This window comes from Triticum aestivum, chromosome 2B (genome assembly GCF_018294505.1).
Source record: "Triticum aestivum cultivar Chinese Spring chromosome 2B, IWGSC CS RefSeq v2.1, whole genome shotgun sequence".
Taxonomy (NCBI): domain Eukaryota; kingdom Viridiplantae; phylum Streptophyta; class Magnoliopsida; order Poales; family Poaceae; genus Triticum; species Triticum aestivum.
Genome location: NC_057798.1, coordinates 7,486,863 through 7,507,191, shown reverse-complemented (window position 1 = coordinate 7,507,191; position 20,329 = coordinate 7,486,863). Strand labels below are relative to the sequence as shown.

The 20,329-nt window shown below is 43.5% G+C and overlaps 2 protein-coding genes across 2 annotated transcripts; one reads left to right on the top strand and one right to left on the bottom strand.

Annotated features, from left to right (window-relative positions):
• Positions 1–1,780: 1,780 nt before the first annotated feature.
• LOC123043080 (UDP-glycosyltransferase 88F5) lies at positions 1,781–3,596 on the top strand. The gene has a single exon (XM_044465425.1). It carries the CDS (start codon positions 1,870–1,872, stop codon positions 3,337–3,339), a length of 1,470 nt encoding a protein of 489 aa, XP_044321360.1. The 5' UTR covers positions 1,781–1,869; the 3' UTR covers positions 3,340–3,596.
• A 587-nt stretch (positions 3,597–4,183) lies between these two features.
• Positions 4,184–18,560, bottom strand: LOC123043078 (ABC transporter B family member 4). The gene is made up of 12 exons (XM_044465424.1): positions 18,324–18,560; positions 9,821–9,875; positions 9,253–9,428; positions 8,921–9,142; positions 8,591–8,829; positions 7,970–8,495; positions 7,617–7,890; positions 6,893–7,520; positions 6,570–6,798; positions 5,404–5,670; positions 5,024–5,287; positions 4,184–4,935 (listed from the first exon to the last, which is right to left on the bottom strand). The coding sequence occupies exons 1-12, from the start codon at positions 18,558–18,560 to the stop codon at positions 4,291–4,293; spliced, it is 3,762 nt and encodes a 1,253-aa protein (XP_044321359.1). The 3' UTR covers positions 4,184–4,290.
• Between the last annotated feature and the right edge of the window lie 1,769 nt (positions 18,561–20,329).

Genomic DNA, 20,329 nt, shown 5'->3' with positions numbered 1-20,329 from the left:
TCATATTTGAATTTATTTTCTAATTATATTGTTTCTGCTAGTATAAACAAGAACGAAGGTAGCAACAAATAAAATGGACATAATTGACACAACAACTAAAGTTGTTAATTAACTGATTCATTATCGGGGCGGCAGCTAAAGCATCGTTCTCATCCTCGTCCGCCACCTCATGCTCCTCTCATTTTACACCATTATAATTCCTAGTGTAGCAATCATATGCAATCATACTTGCTGTCATTGGTTCATTTTTTCCTTAAAACTTTTTCTTTTACACTTACTCGACAAGATCCTGGCCGCCAGCTAGAGGTCATAGTGTAGTATTATGTGCATTTCTTGACAAGGACCCTGTTTCCAATGTGACATATGCATAATAGTAGATTTTTTTTCTTCTATAGAACAGGCATGGGCTCTGCTGATTTCGTTAAGATAGGTGGCACTAATTTGTTTTTGGGATGAATGAAGTAAAAAAGTTGCACTGGGCCGGGCCATCCCTTTGCGTATGTTGCTACTAAACCATCAAAGAAGGTGAGGAGTGGAAATCGTCGAAAGAGCGTTGGTGCCATGTGATTGTTTGTACGTATATGTTGTGATATATGTGGGAGTATAACATGTTTTTAAATTGACAAAGATTTTCTCTCCGTCAAGTGAGATTTGAATTGATTGAGACTTCAGGAAATCTTAGTTGATCGAGACATAGACGGACCCTTTAACTCTTGTGTCAGAGTCTTATCTTCGCATTTGTTTATTTGTGACGATTTTGGTCTCATCTGAGAGTGATTGGGACCCCTACTTCGGATCATACTCATGAGATGTTTCTTGCAGCATATTCGCTAGTACATGCTGCAACGTTGAGATGTGAAAGGTGGAGGGCGAGATGGCAATTTGAGAGTCCCACTTGGGCACATCCATGTTCCGCTTTTGCCATGTTCACTCCGTCGCAGTGCCCGCAACAACCAAACGTACTGACATGTCTCGCCTCATTCAACACAATGTGGTGCATACAGAATGGCAGGACTACATCCGCGCGAACCATGATTGAGACATGCTAGGCCAAACTTGTCGAAAAGAAATTTCTGTTTTTTCACATTGTCAAACGTTGGGAACCATCTCCATCTGGGTTTATCAATCACACACGGGTTTAGGTCTTCATTTCGACTAACGGAACATGCCTCATGTATGGTACAAAAAACAACATATCTTAAATTTTTCATTGAATGCGTTTTTCCAAACATAGTTCTAAAATATATTACACACATTTTAGTCAAATTAAAACATCTCAAATTCCATCCCAACTAACATTCCGGCCCGGAGGGAGCATCCAATTTCTTTGCGGAAATGATAAGTACCTGACGTCAGGTGCGAGCACATGACAAATCATACGTTATTTATGGCAATTCTAGTGACGGCAAGTTAGTTGATGCACACCGTAATTTTCTGTTGAAAAATTAACTGAAACACGAGATTGCTATGCTTGTCAACTAAAGTTGTCGCCCTCGCCTCACTAAATTTGTCATAAAAAATGTTTGATTTGCTGTGTACTCGGGGCGTTATCGGATTGTTTTCTTTGTGCACCGTCGGTGCTAGATAGATGTTGCACATGGTGCAATGGCGAGCACACATGGTCCACGTCGATCCATCCGTCTTTTTTGCATGGTGTAAACTGTAAAGTGGTGTGGCCCTATATGGAAAATTGCAGAGGGGAGACAGCGACATGGCAGATCCTGTTGGACACCTTGCATCACCGATTAATGGCCACACAGATCGTAGCGCACCGCTTATAAAAATGGCCGGTCCTCCTCGCTCACCATCCCCCATCCAGCTGAACCACCACCACCAGCTCCACTGCACATTCCAGAGCAGCACAGAGCAATGGACGACGGCCTGGGCACCACCGCCGGGACGCCTCACAAGAAGCGGGTGGTGCTGTACCCGTCGCCGGGGATGGGCCACCTGGTGTCCATGATCGAGCTCGGCAAGCTCTTCGCAGCGCGGGGCCTGGCCGTCACCATCCTCATCGTGGAGCTGCCCTTCGTCGACACCGGCGCGCGGGGGCCCTTCCTGGCCGGCGTCACCGCGGCCAACCCGGCCATCTCCTTCCACTGCCTGCCCCGCGTCCGGTTCCCGCCCCTCGCCTCCTCGCACCCCGAGGCCGTCACCTACGAGGTCGCCCGCCTCTCCAACCCGCACCTCCGCGACTTCCTCCTCGCCGGTGATGCCCGTCCAGCCGTCCTCGTCGTCGACTTCTTCTGCAGCGTGGCCCTCGACCTCGCCGCCGAGCTCGGGGTCCCGGGCTACTGCTTCTTCACGTCCGGCGCCGAGGCCCTGGCGTCCTTCCTGTACCTGCCGGTGCTGCACGAGCAGAGCGCCGCCAGCTTCCGGGAGATGGGCGAGGAGCTGGTGCGCGTGCCGGGGATCTCGCCGTTCCCGGCCACGCACGCGCTCAAGCCGCTCCAGGACCGCGACGACGCGGCGTACCGGGGCTTTTTACAGGTTTCACCGGACCTCTGCCGCTCGCAGGGCATCATCATCAACACGTTCCGGTCGCTGGAGCCGCGCGCCGTCGAGGCGATCGGCGCGGGGCTCTGCACGCCGCCCGGCCTCCCGACCCCGCCGGTGCACTGCATCGGGCCGCTGATAAAGTCGGCGGAGGTGGGCGTGAAGCGCGGCGGGGAGTGCCTGGCGTGGCTGGACGCGCAGCCGGAGGGCAGCGTGGTGTTCCTCTGCTTCGGCAGCCTGGGCGTGTTCAGCGCGGCGCAGATCAGGGAGATCGGCGTCGGGCTGGAGGCGAGCGGCGTGAGGTTTCTATGGGTGGTCCGCAGCCCGCCGAACGAGGACCCGGCCAAGAGGTTCGAGGAGCCGCCGGAGCCGGACCTCGGCGCGCTGCTCCCGGAGGGCTTCCTGGAGCGGACCGGAGAAAGAGGGCTGGTGGTGAAGACGTGGGCGCCGCAGCGGGACGTGCTGGCGCACGGCGCGGTGGGCGGGTTCGTGACGCACTGCGGCTGGAACTCGGTGCTGGAGGCGGTGATGGCCGGCGTGCCGATGCTGGCGTGGCCGCTGTACGCGGAGCAGCGGCTGAACCGGGTGTTCCTGGAGAAGGAGCTGGGGCTGGCCGCGGCGGTGGAGGGGTACGACCAAGAGGGTGAGGTGGTGGAGGCCGGCGAGGTAGAGAAGAAGGTGCGGTGGCTGATGGAGTCCGACGGCGGGAGCGTGCTCCGGGAGCGCACGCTGGGCGCCATGAGGAGGGCCAAGGAGGCGCTGGCCGCGGGCGGGGAGTCGGACGTGACGCTCACCAAGCTGGTGGAGGGCTGGATGGGAGACGATAAGGTGCAACGCCAATAATGGAGGTCAAGCGACTACCTGCGAACATCAAACATCTGTATCAGTCCACTGTTATGGCAACCTAGATAAGCCTGAAAAAGATGCACACTTGTGATTCTCAACAGAGAAGAAAGTGCACATGAACAAAGTTTTTTTAAATGAAAATGACATATTTAAAGTTTCAGAAAAGGTCTGAAAAATACACATGTACGCGGGTATGTATGTATATTTCATTACTGTAATTTAATCTCTATATATGGATAGTGCTTACAAGTGCAGATCCCCATCTTACAAGGACCATATTCCATTTACATATCAGCACCAGAACATAAGTAAATGTCCGGGCACTGCTAAATCGACCGTAAGAATCCTGATTATGCATATGAGGCAATGAACATTCAGAGAAGCAACAAGTGTATGCTCTTCCATCGAGAAAGATAGACGTGCATCGAGGATAACACTTCAAAGACACCCTTTCAAAAGGAAAAGCATTGCAAAGACATGATGATACCATTTGTGGCCACAAAAGCACCTAAAAGGAAGCAACATAAACATTCATCGCCATAATGAAAATACACATGTACGGATTAGCACCTAAACCGTGGATAGCAAGAACATCTGAAAAAAAGGAGCTATGTCATCTTCATACAATGTATGATATGTTTGACATGTCAAACGATGATTCTTCGAAAAATTATATATACGCTATGTACGGTACACAACTACACACCTTTATGCATTGACACTAGAAATGTACATTTGAGAATCAAAACCCGACAAATAATCTTTCTTTCCAAATATGTACACTCTTAAATTAGATAGGCATAGACACGACAAATTGTAATTACTTCTTGAGCTCCTTTTCAAGTTCCAAACAATTAATGTATCGCATTTCCAAGTCAACAATCAAAAAGGGGGTCAACCAACATGTAACCCATGTATGCAAATAGGAACCGATACTAATCCTAGGAATTACGGTGATGATGAACGGAGTTCAACTAGTGAAGCATATAATCCATCTTTGATGTTTACCAAGGACTCATGACTTCCTTTCTCCACTATTGCACCATCTTTGAGAACTGCAATGATATCGACGCCTTTAATAGTAGATAGGCGGTGTGCCACGACAATCGTGGTCCTGCCAACCATCACATGATCTAAGGCATTTTGCACAATTCGCTCAGATTCTGCATCCAAGGCGCTAGTTGCTTCGTCGAGTAGTAGTATCTTAGGATCTTTGAGTATCGCCCTCGCAATAGCCACCCGCTGCTTCTGGCCACCGGATAGTTGTGTCCCTCTCTCCCCAACGGAGGTGCCGTATCCTTGAGGAAGGCTTGATATGAACTCATGTGCATTGGATATTTTCGCAGCTGCAATGACCTCCTCTTCGGTGACGTCCCCGTCCTTACCATAGGCTATGTTGGCACGTATTGTGTCATTGAAGAGTACAGGCTCTTGGCTCACCAGTCCAATTTGGTCTCTAAACCAATTGATGTTTAAGCTCTTGATTTCCACTCCATCCAATTGAATGGTACCTGAATCGGGATTGTAGAATCTCTCCAATAGTGTGATTACTGTTGACTTGCCGCTACCACTCTCTCCAACAAGCGCAACAGTCTATATGAGAGCATATCGAAAGCAAGCTCCTAAGTGCATGGTTGTACAAGATATGACAATGCGATTATTATATGAGAAGTAGGCTAACCTTTCCAGAGGGTATGTGCAGGGTAAAGTCATGGAAGATTTGAATATCTAGGCGAGTTGGGTACTTGAAGCTAACATGTTGGAAATCAATGTTGCCCTTGACCTCATCTAATGTCAAACCCTGATTGCTGCTTGAATCAATTTCAGATATTCGGTCTAGCAAAGTAAATATAGAGATAGCTGAATCCTTTGCTTTTTTTGAATTGGAGGCCATTGCACTTGTTTCAGATACTCCCATAGTTGCTAAGACCAGTGCAAAGAAAACCTGCAAAGTATGACTTAGTAAGTGAAATGACCTCATGATAGAACTATGGCAAAAAAAATAAGGACAAGATAATCCTTAGTGAGTAACTTTACAGGCAAAATAATGCATCTACATACCTTAAAAACTTCACCAAAATTTGATTTTCCTTGTTGCACGAATTGCCCCCCGACATAGAAACAAAGGCCGTATGTGAAGTACAATGTCAAGTATGAGAAACCAAATCCGATACCCGCAACTATTCCTGTTTTGACTCCTTGATTCACCGAGGCTTCACATTTATGATCATATATTCTTGTAATTCTTTTCTCAGAACAAAAGGAAGCTATTGTCCTTATACTACTAACTGCATCCGTGGCCACTTGACTTGCATCTTCATACATCATCTGGAGAATGACCAATCTATAATCGTTAACTTCAAAAGTTTTGAGGAAATAAAAATGAAGTAAGTGTCAATTCTTACTACGCTTGATGAAGTAGAAGATGTCTATGTTTGAAATCGTAAACATAATTGAATATTTTTCTTTATCTTCTATCTTCACTATTATTTAAATGGAGCCTATCATGGTTCATCCACCTCTTCAGCTTCCCTTTCTCATCTTGCTAATAATCTTGTGCAAACAATAGTAGGAGAACTAATCAAAATACAACGAAGCTCCCCTCATTACAATCTAAGTTCACCACCTTCTTCAAATTTCTGCATGGATCACGACACGGGATATAAAAGTACTATGACATGCTGTAACTATGGGGCCAAGGAGACCATGTGAGATTGTAAGCCAAGCATGAACACTCATTGGGACACTTCCCACGATGGAAATCAAATGTGCCCAATAGGATATGGGTTATATGGAATAGGGTGAGCCATTGAACTTGAATTGATGTAACATGTAGAAAAAAGCACAAATAAAGAGGTAGTGGTTCCAGGTTGATAGTAGAAAACTCACTCGTTGTATTTTATTACCCCCCCCCCCCCAAAGTTTCCCAAAAGGTGTGTTTTTGGAAATAATGAGAGTCAATAATGTCTGGTACACTGCCATCTAGTAAATTTAGATTTACTTTATTAAGTCATATGCATAAAAAAAATCTCAGAAGATACTTTCATAATGTATAATTTGCTTGGCTTTTGCTACGTATTATGGGGCAAATTGGTGGTAAAGTTATATTTTTGTGCCTAAGTCCAAAGAAACATTTATGGTACTATTGGGTTCATTTGCCTTTTAGGAATTATTAAAAAATGTCATATTACTTGGCAACAACCCAACAATTTTATTTAATTAATTACCTTAGCATCTTGACTAAAACCATTCAGGAACTTCACGTGGGCATAACTTTCAAGACCCACAAGTGGAATCACACACATGGTGATCAAAGCGAGCTTCCAGTCTGCTATCATAGCAATGAGAACTCCTGTGACAAGCGTTGAGCTAAGTTGAATAATTAATGACAAGTTATCGCCCACTAAACGCCGAACGTTCAAAGCATCAATTGATAGTCTTGCACCAAGTGCTCCGCTGTAAGATATAATTTGGCAGTTATAGTACCTGAAAGTAGTGTTCATGAAATCTATAGTAGGAAGAGAATCCAAGAGATCAAAGCTGCACACACCTGGAATTTCTAGGATCATCAAACCAAGCAACTTCTTGGTGAACAATGCTTCGAAATGACAAAGCTCGGATGCGCTCTATAAGCTTGCCTCCGGCTATTCCAAATAATAAGAACTCTGCTGGTATTGTGATTACTGATATGATACCCATAACAAAGCACATCATACCCCAAAAACTTGTATCACTTCTAAGTTTATCTGGTGGCTCATATAAAGATTTAATTGCACTTGAAATCACTAAACCAAACACTGGAAAAATAACTCCATGAACTGCTGCAGCTAGGGATCCTAATATAAGAATAGGTACCTCTGGCTTGTTAAGAATTGCTAGACGTACCATAGGATCTTTCTTTCGTGCCTCTCCCCCATCATTCTTCTCTTTTTGATTCTTTCCATGTGTATCATATTCTCCAGGCAAATCAATCGTGCTAGGTAGCCCCAAGGGGAGTGTGAAAGAAAGCTCACTATTATTCCCTAGTGAAGCACTAATCGACCGCTTCAATGACAGGCTTGTACTTGATCTTGGGGTAGATAGTCGATGGTCTATTTTCTGCTCTACATGCCTTTCTTGGAGAAGGATAAGTTGAGAGTATCCACCATCTAAGTTTAGTATTAATTCATCATGGGAACCTATATAAAATATATGTAGAGATATGAACAATTTAGTCAAAAATGTGCCAAATAGGTGATTGATAAGAAGTGAACGGTGGAAATGGGGATCATGACCTTGTTCAACTATCTTTCCTTGTTGAATAACTGATATGCAATCAACATTTCTCACAGTAGTTAGACGATGTGCAACCACAAGCGTAGTTCTGTCCAGCATGATCCTATCCAATGCCTCCTGAACTATCCTCTCCGACTCCACATCTAATGCACTAGTAGCCTCATCTAACAAAAGTATTTTGGGGTTTTTGATGATTGCCCTAGCAATTGCAATCCTTTGCTTTTGTCCCCCTGAAAGTTGAGCACCACGCTGGCCAACCATTGTGTCATAACCCTGGTACAAGATAAATGTAAATATTAGTACTCAACTCAAATGCAAGAACTTGGAATTACACAGTGAATGTTTCACGCACATTGGGCAACTTATCGATGAAATTTGCTGTGTTGGCGAGCTTAGCAGCTCTCTTGATATCCTCAATTGTTGCATCTTCTTTTCCATACGTTATGTTATCTTTAATCGATGTCATAAAGAGCAAGGGCTCTTGGCCAACAAGAGAAATTTTCCTTCTTATCAATTCAAGTTGCAAATCTCTGATATTAACTCCGTCAATCAAAACCTCACCAGCTTGCGGATCATAGAATCTCTCTACAAGACTAATCACAGTTGACTTGCCACTCCCACTCTCTCCAACTATAGCCATTGTAGTGCCACTAGGCACATGTAGTGAGAATCCATCAAATATTAGTTGCCCACGCCTTGTTGGGTAGCTAAAATAGACATCCTTCAGCTCAATATCACCCCTCATATCTACTAGTTGCTTACCACTATTGCTGTTAGGGTCAATCTCTGGTTTCCTCTTGATTGTTGTGAATAATCTATGTCCTGCTGATTGTCCTTCTATAAAGGCAGTCATACATGGGGCTGCATTACCCAAAGACCTACAATAAAGAATTGAAAATTTTCACTGCCAATAATTTGATATGAAGGATCATTATCGTATGGATTCTACTTCAGTGTAGGAGTAAAAACTCACATTGCCCCAGTCATGATAGCCAATAAGACAGTGATGACTTGTCCTCCTGTGTATCCTTTTGCAAGTACCAACTTTCCACCATACCATATGGCCAAACCATAGCTAGAGTAGAATACGAACAAAACAGATGCCATGCCAAAGCCATTGGTAAGTCCTTCCTCAACATCAGTCTTGTATGCTTTGTGTATTAGTTTATTGTATGATATGATGGCCTTCTTCTCTCCATTGAAAGAAACAACCTGGACATATATAGCCACTAGATAACTTTCTGGGTACACGGAAAGTCATTTATAATAACCAATGTTTAAATGCTCTGTGAACTGAACTTACTGTTTTTATGGCTCCAATTGTCTGTTCGACAATGTTCCCCGCATTACTATATGATGCTTGACCTCTGCTAGAGATTTTTGACAATACTTTTGCCACTACTCCTGCAGCAAATATAACTGGAGGTACGCATGCCAACATGACAAGAGATAGAATCCATCCTTTCGCAAAACCTACAATGAAACCACCAAGGAAAGCAGCCACGAGTTTTTGAAACTTGCCGACCTGGGGAATTTTACAATGCATATATATCTATGTCAATTTTAATATGAGTTGCAATTTGATGAATATAATTTTTCTTGTTGCTCTTTAATTGACTTGGAGAAAGTCGTTACCTTCTCACCAATAGCATCTTGAACTAGCACGGTATCACCAGACATTTTTGAAACTACTTGCCCAGCTGTCATTTCTGTGTCAAAGAATGAAATATCCTGTCTCAAGACAGATTTGAGGTATTGAGATCGAATGAGTGATGCCTGCCTTTCACCAGTAATTGTCCAGCATGACACCTCTGCACACAAAAAGTTGGCTTATCCTACCTTGATATGATGATCACTGCATGGCCTATGCATGGTTCAATTTTGTTGTAGATGTGTTACGTGAATACATTTTTCCCGCCGTCATTACTAATGGAGTTTTAACATGTTTGTTCATCTATCTTCTTCTTGTTGAAATACAAAACATGTTAAGACCGTTCATCTTATATTCAGGGTTCTTCTATATACTATTCAAATAGCAACTATAAGAACATAACTTGGAATCATGCCATGACGATAACTTGCAAATATAAAACACTAGTTTGTGCATTAAACACCATTTCTCAAGCATGTCCAACAATTGACTAGTATCTTAGTAGGTGGTGCAAACACATATGAATACATCGACAAAGTATGTCGTGCTCACGGAGAAAGGATATGACTGCTGCTCCGATACCCAAGTAGACAAAGTTCAGAACCGCCTGTATTAATGAAATGACAACAAGGTGAAAATGTATTGATGTGTTTACTGTCTTACACTATGCCACATAACCATTCAAAGTATTTACATTAAGTGTAATTCAATATAATTAGACACATTATTTTGTGATAAATTGCCTATATGGAATAGTCGGGCTATTGCTAGCTATAAACTAAGTCAAATAGCAGAGCAATTCGGAGGTATAGTGCAATCGCTAGTATAGTGGAACATCGAAAGGTCATGTAGCATTTTGGAGTCCAAAATATATATAATGGAACTGTAGAGACACTATAGCAAGCCATTTAACACTAGAATGTTGTATGAGAAAAAATCATGTCGATTTTATTTGTACTACGTGATTTGAGTTAGATTGATGAGTGGCATTAAAACGGAGATGATGCACACACAAGGACATTTCCAGATCTAACTGGCCAACAAACACTGGATAAAGACTCTTAAACAGTATGGGCCTGGGTAAGAGAGACAACCCCACTTCCGTTTCTAGATCGAATAAGTGAACTCTAGATCACCAACATCAATGATACACCTTCAAAGGGGGAGACAACATTTCTATTACCATTCCGTATCCAATAAGTAAAGGCCATATCAGGAGCCTTCACTTTGTAGAGCATTAACTTAAGCTCGAATCGCCACAACATCCTCATCGCCAAATCCAAATTATAAATGACATATCTCATCTCATTCCAAGCCCCCTATGCCACCACCAAAAACTATCAAAAACCTCTCAAACATATGTTGCTCCACATCCTAAGAACACCGCTCTATCTTAATTAAACATGTCTCCCCGTCTAGTTGTGGCGAGAAGAGGGAAGAGGCATAAATGTTTGAGGTGGCGATTACAGTTCTACCTCAAGTGTCACATGTGTGCAGATTAGGAGCTATGGACTTGATCTGTCTACTTTACTTAGAAAATTAGGCTTGATTGTGACATCTTGTATCGTACTGCTACTGGGCTATATATTGTTCCTATATTTGGTTGATGTCTTGTATGGGTAACGCGTTTTTTAAAGGAACATCTACCTACATTTGTTCATACATGTCAGTTGTTTCGTAGCCTATATTAACCAGTTCTCTCTCTCTCTCTCTCTCTCTCTCTCTCTCTCTCTCTCTCGTCCCCATGCACGCGTGTATGTGTGAATGGATGATGTTTTGGTTATTGAGATGGTATCCAATGTGCAACTATTTCCATTATTTATGGCATATACATATTTAAAAAATAAGATAAGGATGGTGTTTTGGATATTGATGTGGTCTCTATATTTACCCAGTGTTTTTAGCATTGATGTGTTCTCCAATATGCAAATTTGACCATTATTTATCATGTGAATACATTCCATTTAAATTTAGTAAATCTTGATAATTCTTATGATAATATAATAACGTTAGTACCACATGATGCACTAGTACACAATAGGACGTGTAAGACACCTAGTCGCACATGGTTCCAAAAAGTTATCACTGATGAGGTGGATACGACTATTTATTTTGAAACCACCACAAATAAACCTGCATCATACACAATTTTGAGTGGCAACCATGTCACACATGGCTGAAACTTTCAGCCCACTCACAAAAGATTCAACCCATTAGGTATGTTAGGCTTTCATATAAAGGTGCGGATTGAAACAAAATCCCTCGATGTCACGCCTCTTCCCATCCTTTCTCTCTCAGACACACACACACACCACCACTAGTAGAAAAACTACTTTAGTGAGAAACATTAGTCCTGGTTTATAAATGAACCGACACTAATGGTACCATTAGTCCCGGTTCGAACGGCTATGCATTAGTACCGGTTCAGGTCTATAGTACCAACCCGTACTAAAGGCCATGACCCCTTTAGTACCGGTTGGAGCCACCAACCGGTACTAAAGGTGGTGCGCTGCCACCCGCAGTGCACAATGTTTAGTCCCACCTCACTAGTTGAGAGGAGCTCGCACCAGTTTATAAGCCCCGACAGGGCTACCGTGTCGAGCTCCTCTTTAAGCATGCCTTTGTGGGCCTATTGCAAGTCTTCTGCCATGTGGGGCCTACTGGGCCGTACGGGCCTGCATCCTGGCCCAACTAGAGGTTGGGTTTCTAGTCATATGCAGGCCGTGCCGGCCCAGTAGGCGGGCTGTTTTTGCTTTATTTCAAAAAAAAAAATCCTTTAAAGGCCCCCCAGACCACGGCGCGCCTCGTGCCACACGTGATGGGCCTTTGGTCCCGGTTCGTGTTGAACCGGGACTAAAGGGGGACCTTTAGTCCCCACCCTTTAGTGCCAGTTTCCAGAACCGGTACTAAAGGTCCTTACGAACGGTACTAAAAGTCGTTTTTCTACTAGTGCGCGCGCGTACACACACAGGAATGCAATAATTGGAAGAACTAGGAATGAAGCTAGGTATAATGTGGAGGAACTAGAAACAAATGAAAGAAATAAAGGTTGTTCATCAAGTGAAATAAAGGCTGCTTTGAGAAATATATGGCATTATTCACTCCATGTTAGCTATTCTTTTCTGACGCCTCAAAGATTGATGTGAAGAAGACAGGGTCTTATCCTCTCTGGCACCTCCGCCCACCAACACATCGCTCCTTCTCTGTCCACCTCCCGCTCTCAAAATTGGCACCCTATCCTCCTAATTTGTTTTCCTCATGCCACCTTCCTTGTGGGCCACTCCTCGCGTGATAGTGTTGGAAATATGCCCTAGAGGCAATAATAAAAGTATTATTATATTTCAATGTTCATGATAAATGTCTTTTATTCATGCTATAACTGTATTATCCGGAAATCGTAATACACGTGTGAATACTTAGACCACAATATGTCCCTGGTGAGCCTCTAGTTGACTAGCTCATTGTGATCAACAGATAGTCATGGTTTCCTGACTATGGACATTGGATGTCGTTGATAACGGGATCACATCATTAGGAGAATGATGTGATGGACAAGACCCAATCCTAAGCATAGCATAAAAGATCGTGTAGTTCGTTTTGCTAGAGCTTTGCCAGTGTCAAGTATCTCTTCCTTCGACCATGAGATCGTGTAACTCCCGGATACCGTAAGAGTGCCTTGGGTGTATCAAACGTCACAACGTAACTGGGTGACTATAAAGGTGCATTACAGGTATCTCCGAAAGTATATGTTGGGTTGACACGGATCGAGACTGGGATTTGTCACTCCGTATGACGGAGAGGTATCTCTGGGCCCACTCGGTAATGCATCATCATAATGAGCTCAATGTGACCAAGGTGTTGGACACGGGATCATGCATTACGGTACGAGTAAAGTGACTTGCCGGTAACGAGACTGAACAAGGTATTGGGATACCGACGATCGAGTCTCGGGCAAGTAACGTACCGGTTGACAAAGGGAATTGCATACAGGGTTTGATCGAATCCTCGACATCGTGGTTCATCCGATGACAACATCGAGGAGCATGTGGGAGCCATCATGGGTATCCAGATCCCGCTGTTGGTTATTGACTGAGAGCGTCTCGGTCATGTCTGCATGTCTCCCAAACCCGTAGGGTCTACACACTTAAGGTTCGGTGACGCTAGGGTTATTAGGAAGACTAGTATGTGACTACCGAATGTTGTTCGGAGTCCCAGATGGGATCCTGGACGTCACGAGGAGATCCAGAAGGGTCCGGAGGTAAAGATTTATATATGGGAAGTTGTCAAACGGACACCGGGAAGTTTCGGGGTCATTACCGGTATTGTACCGGGGCCACCGGAAGGGTTCCGGGGGTCCACCGGGAGGGGCCACCCCTCCCGGGGGGCCACATGGGCTGCGTGGGACAGGGAGCCAGCCCCTGGTGGGCTGGCCGCACCCCCTCCCTTGGGCCCATGCGCCTAGGGTTGAGGGGGGAACCCTAGAGGGGGCGCCCCCTTGGCTTGGGGGGCAAGCCACCCTCTCCCCTCTCCCCTAGGCCGCCGCACCCCCCCTAGATGGGTTCTAGGGGGCCGGCCCCCTTCTCCCTTCCCCCTATAAATAGAGGGGTGAGGGGAGGGCAGCCGCACCACCCTCCAAGGCGCAGCCCTCCCCTCCCCAACACCTCTCCTCCTCCGTTGTGTGCTTGGCGAAGCCCTGTCGGAGTACTGCCTCTCCACCATCACCACGCCGTCGTGCTGCCGGTGGAGCTGTCTTCCTCAACCTCTCCTTCCCCTTGCTGGATCAAGAAGGAGGAGACGTCTCCCGTCCCGTACGTGTGTTGAACACGGAGGTGCCGTCCGTTCGGCGCTGGTCATTGGTGATTTGGATCACGTCGAGTACGACTACATCATCACCTTGCAAGCTTCCGCACGCGATCTACAAGTGGTATGTAGATGCAAACTCTCTCCCTAGACTCGTTGCTTAGATGAACTCATAGATGGATCTTGGTGAAACCGTAGGAAAAATTTTAATTTTCTGCAACGTTCCCCAACAGTGGTATCAGAGCTAGGTCTATGCGTAGTTCTCTTTGCACGAGTAGAACACAACTTTGTTGTGGGCGTGGATTTTGTCATCTTACTTGCCTCTACTAGTCTTTTCTTGCTCAACGGTATTGTGGGATGAAGCGGCCCGGACCAACCTTACACGTACACTTACGTGAGACCGGTTCCACCGACTGACATGCACAAGTTGCATAAGGTGGCTGGCGGGTGTCTGTCTCTCCCACCTTAGTTGGAGCGGAATCGATGAACAGGGCCCTTATGAAGGGTAAATAGAAGTTGATAAAATCACGTTGTGGTGATTCGTAGGTAAGAAAACGTTCTTGCTAGAACCCAATTGCAGCCACGTAAAAGATGCAACAACAATTAGAGGACGTCTAACTTGTTTTTGCAGCGATTGATCATGTGATGTGATATGGCCAGAAGTTGTGATGAATGATGAATTGTGATGTATGAGATCATGTTCTTTGTAATAGGATTCACGACTTGCATGTCGATGAGTATGACAACCGGCAGGAGCCATAGGAGTTGTCTTTATTTTTTTGTATGACCTGCGTGTCATTGAATAACGCCATGTAAACTACTTTACTTTATTGCTAAACGTTAGTCATAGAAGTAGAAGTAGTCGTTGGCGTGACAACTTCATGAAGATACGATGATGGAGATCATGATATTTAGTTGCCATTGTAACACAATGCATATAGGATTAATTAAATTCCTTTTGTTTCTCATATTATTTTTTATTGTGTGCAAACTTTTTCTTTATAAGGGGGCTTTTGTTGTAACTTGCAAGAATACTTTCACATATATGGGCATTGCCAAACGGGAATCTCCTATTTGCTGCTTTAAACGGGAAATGTAGTGGCTCTGCCTAAAGGGAAACATAATGAAACGAACATTGGTTCACCATAGTAGATTTATTATTTAATCAGTTTAATAATGTGAAATATTTATATATAGAAAATAAAGCTGTTCATGTAGCTGAACATGGAAAAAGAAATGTGCATCTTGTATTCAAAAACTAAATAATCCATGCATATGAAAATAAATATCATTATATTTGAAAAATAATTGCTCAGATCTTTGAGAAGAGTTATTTATGTGTGCCTGTATTTGTGTTGGTATAATTTTAAAAATGTTCAGGAACTTTTTGAAAAGAGAAAAACATAAAGAAAAGGAGGAGCAATAGACCTAAAAAATGATCTTAGTAAAAAAGAAAAAGGATCCAAACAATTAAATAGAAAAATAATAAAAAATAAAAAAATAATAACAAGGAAATTTCAATAAAATAAAAAATAAACCAGCAAGAAAAACAATCACATCGCACAGACGTCCGAATTTACCACAAAGAGGGACAAATAGGATTGGATTTGCCTGATAGCAATAGAGGGGTAATCCTATCTGACGCCCACAAAAACATAATATCAAGCTCCCGCACATGAGTGAGCGACGTTGGGCCTGCCAAAGTAGCATTACTGTAGTCATGTGAGCCGGCCTTCCGTCGGGCTTATTTTTGTTTGGCTGATGTTTAAATTTTATCATTTTTCTTACATGATAAATTATTTAATAATTTATTTTTAAAAATGGTTGCAAATTGTCTGAAAATTTCATGAATTTTTAGAAAATATTCACAATTTTTTCAGAAATATGCACAACATTTATAAAATACTCATATTATTCCAAAAATATGATTTTATAAAAAACACATACAATTTTACAAAATGTTTACTATAAAAAATATTTTCCAATTTTTAAAAATGTTGTCGAACTAAAAAAAGATTTTTAGTCGAAAAAATGTTCTCACATTTAAAAAAATGTTCAGGTATGTAATAAGTGTGAAACAAAACAAAAATAAAAATGGAATAGATAAAAAGATGGAAAACAGGGCAAACAAAATGAGAAGCGAAGGAGAAAAGCTGGGGCAAATCGGGAAGTAGAAAAAAAAGGAAAAAATCGAGAGCAACAAATTTAGCGAACGCTCCTTCGGGAGCCTCGCAACGATCAGCGCCACTTGGCGCGCTCTCAGTGATTCGCCACGTGTCGCGCTCTGGACGCTCCCTTCGGATTGTTTTTTCGGCACCCGTTTTCAGCTTTTAAAACGTTTTTTCCTCGGTTTTTTTTATGTTTTGGTTTTCCATCTATCTTCCCTAGCTTCTCGACAATTTTTTTTAAAAAATTGTTTTGCACAAGAAAACGTGTTTTCTTTTCCTTTTCCTTTCGCGAGAGTCACGGTTTTGTTTCTGCGAGAGACACGGCCGTTCCTCTTGGAAACGAAAAAAAACACGTTTTCTGTTTATTTTTCCTTTCGCGAGAGTCACGGTTTTGCTTCCGTGAGAGGCACGGTTGTGCTTTCGCGAGAGTCACGGCCATGCCTCTTGGAAACAAAAAAAACGTGTTTTCTGTTTTTTCCTTTCACGAGAGTCACGGTTTTGCTTCCGCGAGAGGCACGGTTGTGCTTTCACGAGAGTCACGACCGTGCCTCCTCGGAAACGGAAAAAACGTGTTTTCTATTTTTTTTTCTTTCGTGAGAGTCACGGTTTTTGTAAGAGTCACGGTTTTGCTTTCGCGAGAGGCACGGTTGTGCTTTCGCGGGAGTCATGGCCGTGCCTCTTGGAAACGAAAAAAAAACGTGTTTTCTATTTTTTCCTTTCGCGAGAGTCACGGTTTTGCTTCCGTGAGAGGCAGGGTTGTGCTTTCGCGAGAGTCACGGACGTGCCTCCTCGGAAACGGAAAAAACGCGTTATATTTTTTTTCGCGAGAGTCACGATTTTGCTTCCGTGAGAGGCACGATTGTGCTTTCGCGAGAGTTACGGCCGTGCCTCTTAGAAACGAAAAAAACATGTTTTTTGTTTTTTTCCTTTCGCGAGAGTCACGGTTTTGCTTCCGGAGAGACACGGTTGGGCTTTCGCGAGAGTCACGGCCGTGCCTCCTCGGAAATGAAGAAAAACATGTTTTTTATTTTTTTCGCGAGAGTCACGGTTTTGCTTCCGTGAGAGGCACGGTTGTGATTTCGTCAGATGCACGGGCGTGCCTCTTTCGGAAAGGGAAAAACCCATGCTCCCGGTTCGGCTTTTTCGTCCGTTTTTTTTCCTGAAAAAAAGTTCGTCAAAACCTATCAACATAGATCTAGTTTTGAAGATCTCGACGCGAGGAATCCAACGGCGAAAGCGGTTCAAGATTTGGACGCACGATTTAAGAAATAAAACATTTTGAATAAACGGATCTACGAAAAAAGAAAAAACTCCCAGGTTGCGACAAGTGGCGCACATGCAACGCGCCACTTGTCGTAACCTGGAGAATTGGAATGATCTTCGCAACGAGTACTCGCCAGAAGCAAAGTTTCAATAACGTGAACAAGAGGCCTCCCTGAGCCGGTCTATGGAGGAGCCTTCTGGGCATTTCCCCAGCATTTTGACGCATAAAGCATCAAATATGGACTCGCACGATAAAGACCAATATGACAGTTGACAATTATTTGTTTTTTAGCTATTTACATGGCCAGATAATAAAAAGGCTCACTGATAGCCTAACTAATTTTTATCTCATACTTCCTCGGTCCCAAAATATTTGAAGCTTTAGGTTTGTCATGTATCAAACTTTTTATGGTTTGACCAAGTTTATAGAAATTTTTACTATATATATTTTTGAAACGGAGGGAGTATACAGCTATGGGTCAAAAGGGCTCAACAAAGGCAGGAGGTCACCTTCTACTATGAGTCCAAGTTAGAGAAATGTGACTAAAATTAATTACGTAGCGCATGAGTTCGCTAAAATGGCTAAGGAGGTTGGTCTGTAGTAGCTCGAAGGAAGATGCTTCAAGCGAGACTCTCTCCGTCCCAAGTGCAGTGTCAAAAACGTTCTTATATTATAGGACGGAGGAGGTAGAAGTGATTGCACGCTTTCTAGGATATATAACATGGACGACAAAGTTGCAACAAGGTATAATATATACGTTGTATATACATGCCAATAAACCTGCAACAATGGAAGCTGAGCGTGTGAGACGATCGGGGCTTACCTTGTTGACGCGCTGGAGGACGTTGTTGTCGGTGGCGCCGCCAAAAGCGTCGAGGACGTCGCCGAAGAAGACAGTCATGAGGGGCGTGGTCATGCCGTTGGCCAGCGCGGCCACCGTGCCGACCAGCATCAGCAGCTGGTCCTTGCCGTCGGCATGCCGGAACAGCCCCATGAAGGACACCTTCTGGTGCTGCCCCGCGTTCTCCTCTCCCTCGGCACCAACTGCTGCCGCGTCCATTGCTTTAATTTGTGTATATACTTCTCACATTTCTTCTTCTGCTCATTTGCAGGGTATTTATGGGGCAGGCCAATGAGTGGAGGTGGAGGAAATATTGTAGCGTTGCACACCCTGTTGCCAGAGTAGAGTAGTATTAGTTATGCTCCACTAACAACAAATATTAGGGTATGACGTAACTGGATTAGAAAGCGTTTATTCTTGATTAGGACACCTTCTCGTTGAATATTTTATAGATGCTGTATACTTTTTTTTTGTCCAGAAGTGTACAACCATAGACTTGAAGAGGTACTGTAACACATCTGGACATTTGTAGACATAGACTTGAACATCATTGACAATAGAGAGAACTTTTTGACATGATCTTATCTCAACGTTGGGCAATCATGATGCAAGCAGCAGTCTGGATGAGTTGCATCGGTACCTAATCTTGGACAGACTTTCCGTGGCATCAACTTGATAAGATGCTCCAACTTGCTTCACATGAGTACAGAACCTGGCGCCACAACAGATAATCCAAACGGTATAGGAAGAGAGCATCTCTACAGTATCGTTTAGTTGCTTATACTTAACCTAATCTTCATGTATTATTGTACACCTGTCACCTGTCCAACTGGTATATATAGAAAGAGCCAGCATCCTAGTGTATTGTTTAGCTGTTTACTTGACCTATTATTCCTGTATTATTGAGTGCATACAATCCATCAGCATGTTGGTTGGGGCAACGAATCGATTCACCTGACCCAACAACCACCTGAGGATGAGATCCCCCGGCCGGATGAGCTTGCCGAAAGCTCATGCCCTCATCGATTCCATTGAGCAGGGCAGGCTCAAGACCAAGGAGCTCGGGGTGTTGCTCTCGCAACTAAAGGATGCCACCTACGAGGCCACGACCACACTTTAAAGTTGGACCGGAATATCCAGCGAACGCCAGATTTTCAGGCATGACAAATCGAATGTTTTTCATGGCAAGTTGCGTTCGTCGGTGATGGCAAGTTTAGTTGGCGAGTATGAAAAATCTGACTTAATTCATGTTTTGCCAGGAAAATTGTCGTGCTTGGGAACTAAATTTGCCGTCCGCAAATTGCCATGAAAAACTTTCGATTTGCCATGTCTGAAAAACCGACATCAGATTTTTAGCCTTTCCGTTGAAGTTTTGGAAAAAGGAAACATTTGACCTCAGGACATGTCCAAATTTTGGAAATTCTTGGTTTTTCAAACATCATAATCCCAATCAAACTTGAAGAATTTTACTATAATTCAAATTAGCTTTGAAATCACTTTGAGTTTGGTCCGAACTTTCAAGGTTGCAAATATTTGGACACCCGCTGACACTACCAAAGTATCGTTGAGATTTTGAGGTTTGCTCTCTGTCGTTCCAACCTACCACCGCCGCGCTCGAGGATGAGCTCTCAGAATCTCTCCCGATGTGAACTACTTTTCCAAGAGTAGTTCTCTTAGCCAACCAGGCCTTGCCACAATTGATTCTTTGCACCCATTTCTACGTTCCTTTTTTTTCAGATGGAACCCACCCATGTGGAGGTGTTTGGGGAAGCAACTTTATTCTGGTCTAGGTTTTGCATACTTGTACTTTGGCATTTAATCTCTATTTTATTTGAATTTCAGCTAGTCTCAAAAGATTAGATGCAATTACATCTGATTTGCATCTTATTATTTTCCACATATTACATCCGGTTTGTTATATTATGTATTAATCTCGGTTTCAATCTGATTTGTAAAAATATTCAACTAAACTTACATATGGTTTGTTT

What these genes read in the sequence shown, in the direction of transcription:
- LOC123043080 (XM_044465425.1), top strand. Translation starts at nt 1,870, where the DNA reads ATGGACGACGGCCTGGGCACCACCGCCGGGACGCCTCACAAGAAGCGG.
- LOC123043078 (XM_044465424.1), bottom strand. Translation starts at nt 18,560, where the DNA reads ATGGACGCGGCAGCAGTTGGTGCCGAGGGAGAGGAGAACGCGGGGCAG. An exon ending in AGGAAAGATAGTTGAACAAG is followed by an intron (nt 7,521 to 7,616) that starts GTCATGATCCCC and finishes TATTTTATATAG; the next exon opens with GTTCCCATGATGAATTAATA. An exon ending in TGCACATACCCTCTGGAAAG is followed by an intron (nt 4,936 to 5,023) that starts GTTAGCCTACTT and finishes GCTCTCATATAG; the next exon opens with ACTGTTGCGCTTGTTGGAGA.